We start from the raw sequence: 6,014 nt of genomic DNA, 5'->3' as shown, positions 1-6,014 counted from the left end.
CAACATACGTTTTCTTTTTTTATTAAGCATTGTTAGGAAACGGAAAAGTAAAATGTTACGGAAAAAATGATGGGAAAGATACAACAAAGTAAAACTAAAGCACAAAATTCTGTAGGTAAGTATATAATATCGTACCTTTATACTTTTGTAAAATTGTGTTACATTTTTATATAAAAACAAGTTGTGTTTTTTAAGTAACAATCTCTTCATATCAATAAAGAATATTGAAAAATCAGTATTTGCATGAATTGGAATTTTCTCTATAATTTCTTTTGGAGGGGGTTGATTTTTCTCATTGCTCCAAAACCTCTGTAAATTATGTATCTCTTAATTCTTCCTCCTCACAGGAATTATTGGGATGACAGGAATTATTTCTTTGAAAAAGTGAGGCCTTCAGAATTGTCCTGTTCCAGAAAAGAAATTATGGAACGTAAATTAGAAAAAATGTGAGCAAGCAATTCCATCACAGCTGTGTTATGAGCTGGCTGTAAAAGCTATAGTAGAAGGAGGCCAAAAAGTGTTGACTGTGGTAGTGTTGGCCATAAAAAATGTCCATGTCAAAAATGTCAAGAAGGAAAGCCTCTTATCAACAAACTCAACCTCACCAGAAAAGATGGCATACTTATTTTGTGATCTTCAATGGGTTTGATTGGAGGACTGGCCTAATAAAGATCTCATACTAATGTGAACAATGCTATTCCTCTTTTGAAAGGTTTTATGTAAAGAAAATGATTAAGTAGACAGTCCACTCAGTGAGAATTATGTGTAGGATCTGGAGAAGCAAGATTTCACCCATGGTAGCTTATTTTGTTAACAAGTCCCCAGGTGACATACCTTCTAAAGTGCCTGTAGGGTTCTATGCCTCTGTCCTCTGCCTTAATTTTACATGCATAATGAACTCCTGCATATAATCATTCTTCTTACGCTCTCTGTTTCCTACGGAGGCTTCCACACATTGCCTGAATTTGATACAAAGCTTGAAGTAAAAGCAGTGGCAGCAACCTCTTAGATGCCCTTCCTCTAGAATTACAAGAACTCCAAGACTTGGTAAGCAAGACCTGGTGAGCAAGGGATCCCAGGGAAATTAAATAGTAAATTAGAAAGAAAGTGTGGGATCTTTTAACTTTGTTTTTCAAATAATTGAAAGAGGGATTTGATAAATTTCCCTTTCCCTCTTTTTTACACTATTAACCTTAGATGATTCATTATCCTGATGGTGAGTGATTTCTTTGAAGTACTTCTTTGTAAATATATGAACATATTTCTATAACTGTATTTTAAGAATGCTTATACTGGGGTGGAGGATATTCAGAACCTTCCCTCCCTCCCTCCCTCCCTCCCTCCTTCCTTCCTTCCTTCCTTCCTTCCTTCCTTCCTTCCTTCCTTCCTTCCTTCCTTCCTTCCTTCCCAAAACTTCAGAAGTGATTACCAATAAAATCTAATTGAAAGTAATAAAATCTTAATCTCGCAATAGGTGAAAGCAGCTGACAGTCTACAAGCTAAATCAATATGAGGAATTGTTACACTTTGATTAATCAGGTTATACTTTGATTAGACCATTTGAAATGCCCCCCATTGCCCTGCAGCCCTTTCTTTCCTCATCTTTCCAATTACCTATACTCAGTGGTGGGATTCAACTATGTGAACAATCGGTTCTCTGTGTGGATGCCACTTCCAGAAGTCCATTCTGGGCCTGGGCAACAACAACAAAAAGCTGCCGGTTCTGCCGAAGTGGTGCGAACCGGCTGAATCCCACCACGGCATAAACTTTGCTATCAAACCAACCTGTTTCATCAATATACTTATTATCTCACCAAATTCCCTCCCTGTTTGATGTACCATGCACTTCAGCAGGTCAAAAACCTCCAAGTCTTTATGACCTTGTTTTTGTCTCTCCCATCTAATATTCAGAACCAAGAGTTTGCTTTGTTTTTTCTTTTTTTTTAAACCTGAAGTTTCCTTCATAGATCATGACTGCCACTGAATTACATACATACAATAATTTTGTCTAATTGTTGTTTTGATAGATAGATAGATAGATAGATAGATAGATAGATAGATAGAGATAGATAGATAGATAGATAGATAGATAGATAGATAGATAGATAGATAGATAGATAGATAGATAGATAGATAGATAGATAGATAGATAGATAGATACTGTAAGATCCAAAGGAGCTCTTTTAATCTTGGGCAGCAAAAAGGGCCAAAAGTCTGCAAAGATTGAAAATCTATTATCCCTTAAGCTTTAATCTATTATCTCATAAGCTTCATCCACAAAAACAAGGATCCATGAAAGATTGGATTCAATCTGTTGGGGATTCAAACTGTTTTTAACTCTCAAATATGCCCCTTTTCTCCTTAAAAAAACTGCAAATCTGATCAGAGCAGAACAATATCAAAAGAAATTGATTGTTTAACACATTTACACTCGGAGGCTAGACAACTGATTCACATTTATGACCATTGCAATCTCCCAGGATCATGCGATCCCTCCCCTCTTGTAACCTTCTGCCAAGCAATGTCAATGGGAAAGCAGGATTCACTTAACAACTGTGTTACTCATTGAACATCTGCAGTAATTCACTTAGCGAATGTGGCAAGAAAAGTCGTAAAATGAGAAAAAACTCACTTAACCAATTTCTCACTTAGCAACATAAATTCTGGGCTCAATTGTGGTCATAAGTTGAGGACTACCTGTATAAAATTCTGATATGTAGAATTGAAGCCTTATTGTCCCTTTCCGGTGGTGTGATAGTTAGGCATGAGTAATTACAATAACTAGAATTAGAAAAAGTTAGGATAACCTGCAGTATTTGGATATCCATCAGTCAATAGATGAAATTCTATAATATATGGAGACAACTATCTAAAAGAAAAGAGGTGTAAAAGTGATTGTGTAAATGACTAGATATATCAACATTAGCATTTTGAATTTATAAAACATGCCTAGATTTTTAACGTTACTTTTGTCTTTGGTAAACTAATGTTCATTGATATATTTATAGGTTGAGAAAAAAACAATGGACTTAAAGTCAGGACCACATCAATCCAATGTAAGAAGAAATTACGATATCAAAATGAATTCTGAAGGCTAGCTGTGTAAGGTAGCTAATATCTGAATTAATCCTCAATTCAGGAGGAACTGTCTTACTTACGTATTTGTTGGGAAGGAGCCTGCATATCATTAATAGGATTGCATTCAAAGACCATTTCAAAGAGATCAGATTGGGGTTAACTGTAAGGGTGACGATTTACTATAAATATGTTCTATTATTTTCTTTGTATCTACTTGTACTGTATATATATATTAGTTTTATACTTTTGATATAATTGAGCAATTAGATCAATAAACATTCTATTCTATTCTATTCTATTCTATTCCATCCCATCCCATCCCATCCCATCACATCACATCACATTCAGAATGTTGTACATAACATCTCTGAGGTGTTACATATTCACAGTTTTTTTCTTTAGGGTTAACAAATCTGGGCTACAAAACTGGATAATCACTAAATGATGGCAAAGAGTTATAATTTTCTGTATATCTCTTTTTGCCATCCAATGGCCTTCTGGATTTTTGCAGCCCACATCTGTTTGCCTGTGGTACCAGTAGTCTTGCTGCTCCTAGCATTCAATTTTCTCTGTTTAAACTCAGATCCATGGATAGTGAAAATTACAACACCAGCCACCCTGACTTTCTCCTGCTTGGCTTATCCACTCAGCCAGAAAAGGAGCACTTCCTTTTTGTTACCTTCCTCATTCTCTACCTGCTCAACGCGACAGGGAACCTGCTGATCATCTTTTTGATCCGCTCTGATGACCGGCTCCTCCATGCACCAATGTATTTCTTTCTCAGTCACCTCTCCTTTGTGGATGTCTGCTTCACCTCAACTACTATTCCCAAGATGCTGCACAATCTTCGCACAGGCTGCAAGAACATCGCTTTCACTAACTGCATGATCCAGATGTATCTCTTTCTGGCCTTTGCTCTCACTGAAAACTTCCTGCTGGGTGCCATGGCATTGGATCGCTTCATGGCCATCTGCCTGCCATTGCGCTACCCTGTGCTGATGAAACCATTGCAGTGTCATATCATGGTATTTGTGGCATGGTTGCTGGCCCACCTTCACGCCCTCTTGCATACTGTCTTGATGTCCAGGCTTTCCTTCTGTGATCGCCGTGAGATACCTCATTTCTTTTGTGACTTCCAGCCTTTAGTGGTGATGGCCTGCTCTGATAAGAGCCTCAGTGAAATGTTGAGTTTCTTTGAAGGAGGAACCATTATTATTGGCAACTTCATTCTCATCCTTGCCTCCTACGTTCGCATTGTCCAAGTTGTGCTTCAGGTGCCTTCTGGCCAAGGTCGGAGCAAGGCCTTCCAAACCTGTGCTTCTCACCTGATTGTTGTGACCCTCTTCTATGGTTCTGCAATTGGGGTCTATTTCCGGCCCCTCTCTTCCTATTCTGGGGACAGGGACAAGGTAGCCACAGTTATGTACACTGTGGTCACCCCCATGCTCAACCCCTTCATATATAGCCTAAGGAATGCAGACATGAAAGCTGCCCTCCACAGAGCACTGGATAAACTGAGAAACGCTTTGCAGAAAACACGGATTATCAACCCCTGATGTGAAGAGACCTATGAAATATGGCGTGCCAGATCAGAAATAGAAGAATTGTTCTTTGGAGAATTTTATTTGCTGCATGGTCTTACGCATTTAGAATGCTTTTTGATTCCTAATGAACATTTTTATTTTTAACCCAGTATGTGAATCTTCAGGTTTTGTTTTTTTAAAATGAACTCACAGAGTTTCTGTTCTTCTTCCTCAACTAAGTGCTCACTAGAATGTTGAACTACAACTCCCATCAAACAGTCAACTGGTGTAGATGGATATGGATGATGAGAGCTGTAGTCCAACCCTTGGGGTGCAGCCTGTCTCAGAAACCTTGATAAATGAATGGACCTTTATTGTCAAAGTACAACCATGTATACATTGAGATTGGCTGAGCCTCCCTTCGTGCCCCCCCCACAACTCACAGTGACAACAAACCCACCATCTTGTTACACCATGTGAGCTAATTGCACAACACAACACACCAGCCTCACAAGTCAATCATGCATAAAGTTATTTCCCGTTCAAGAGCCTGACAGCCCATGGATGGAAGCTGTTCTTCAGCCTGCTGGTACAGCTGGCTGTACTCCTGTATCTCCTACCCGATGGTAGGAGAGTAAAGAGGTACGGTCCAGGGTGTGAGTCGTCCCTGAGAATTTTCCTCACTCTTCCAAGGCAGCGAGCCCTGGCGATGTCATCCAGTGGTGTCAAGGGACAGCCCACAATGTTTTGTGCTGTGCTCACCACCCTCTGTAATACTTTCCTATCCGCGGCTGTTAGGCCAGCATACCAAACCACAATACAATGCGACAGGATGCTCTCTATAGTAGACCGGTAAAAGAAGGTCATTAGCCGTTGTTCTACCCTGTTCTTCCGCAAGACCCTGAGGAAGTGGAGTCTCTGTTGGGCCTTTCTGGCCACCTGGGTTGTACTGACTTTCCAGGTAAGATCTTCACAGAGGTAGACTTGCAGGAATTTATAGGAGGAAACTCTCTCCATACAGTCTCCCCCCACCCGATGTAAAGTGGGGCAGGTTCCTCTCTTTTCCTCCAAAAGTCTAGCACCATCTCCTTTGTCTTGCCAATGTTCAGGTACAAGTTGTTTGCTAGACACCATGAGGATAGTTTTTGTACCACCCCCCTGTACGCTGTTTCATCTCCACCTGTAATAAGACCCACTATGGTGGTATCATCTGCAAACTTAATTATTGCAGTAGATGGGTCAGACGATACACAATCGTATTGTTCTGGACCAGCTCTCTTCTCCCAACCCCTAATTAAGAGACGAGTCTGGAAAGCGTCCAAGGCTAAAAGGCTTCTGCCAAGGTTTAATGACGCAGATAACAAAACACAAGAGCTTGTCTTCTCAAACGAAAAAGTTGCTTTCAGCAACTAG

At 39.7% G+C, this 6,014-nt stretch overlaps 1 protein-coding gene across 1 annotated transcript; it reads left to right on the top strand.

The window, feature by feature from the left end:
• Positions 1-3,665: 3,665 nt before the first annotated feature.
• LOC308662791 (olfactory receptor 1L4-like) lies at positions 3,666-4,634 on the top strand (the record flags this gene model as incomplete). The annotated part of the gene is made up of 1 exon (XM_081318935.1): positions 3,666-4,634. The coding sequence occupies one exon, from the start codon at positions 3,666-3,668 to the stop codon at positions 4,632-4,634; it is 969 nt and encodes a 322-aa protein (XP_081175061.1).
• Positions 4,635-6,014: the final 1,380 nt, after the last annotated feature.

The sequence above is a fragment of the Vipera berus genome (assembly GCF_964194415.1).
Source record: "Vipera berus genome assembly, chromosome: 2".
NCBI classification, from domain to species: Eukaryota; Metazoa; Chordata; class Lepidosauria; order Squamata; family Viperidae; genus Vipera; species Vipera berus.
The sequence above is the reverse complement of the archived record's forward strand: the minus strand, read 5'-3'. Positions and strand labels throughout refer to the sequence as shown.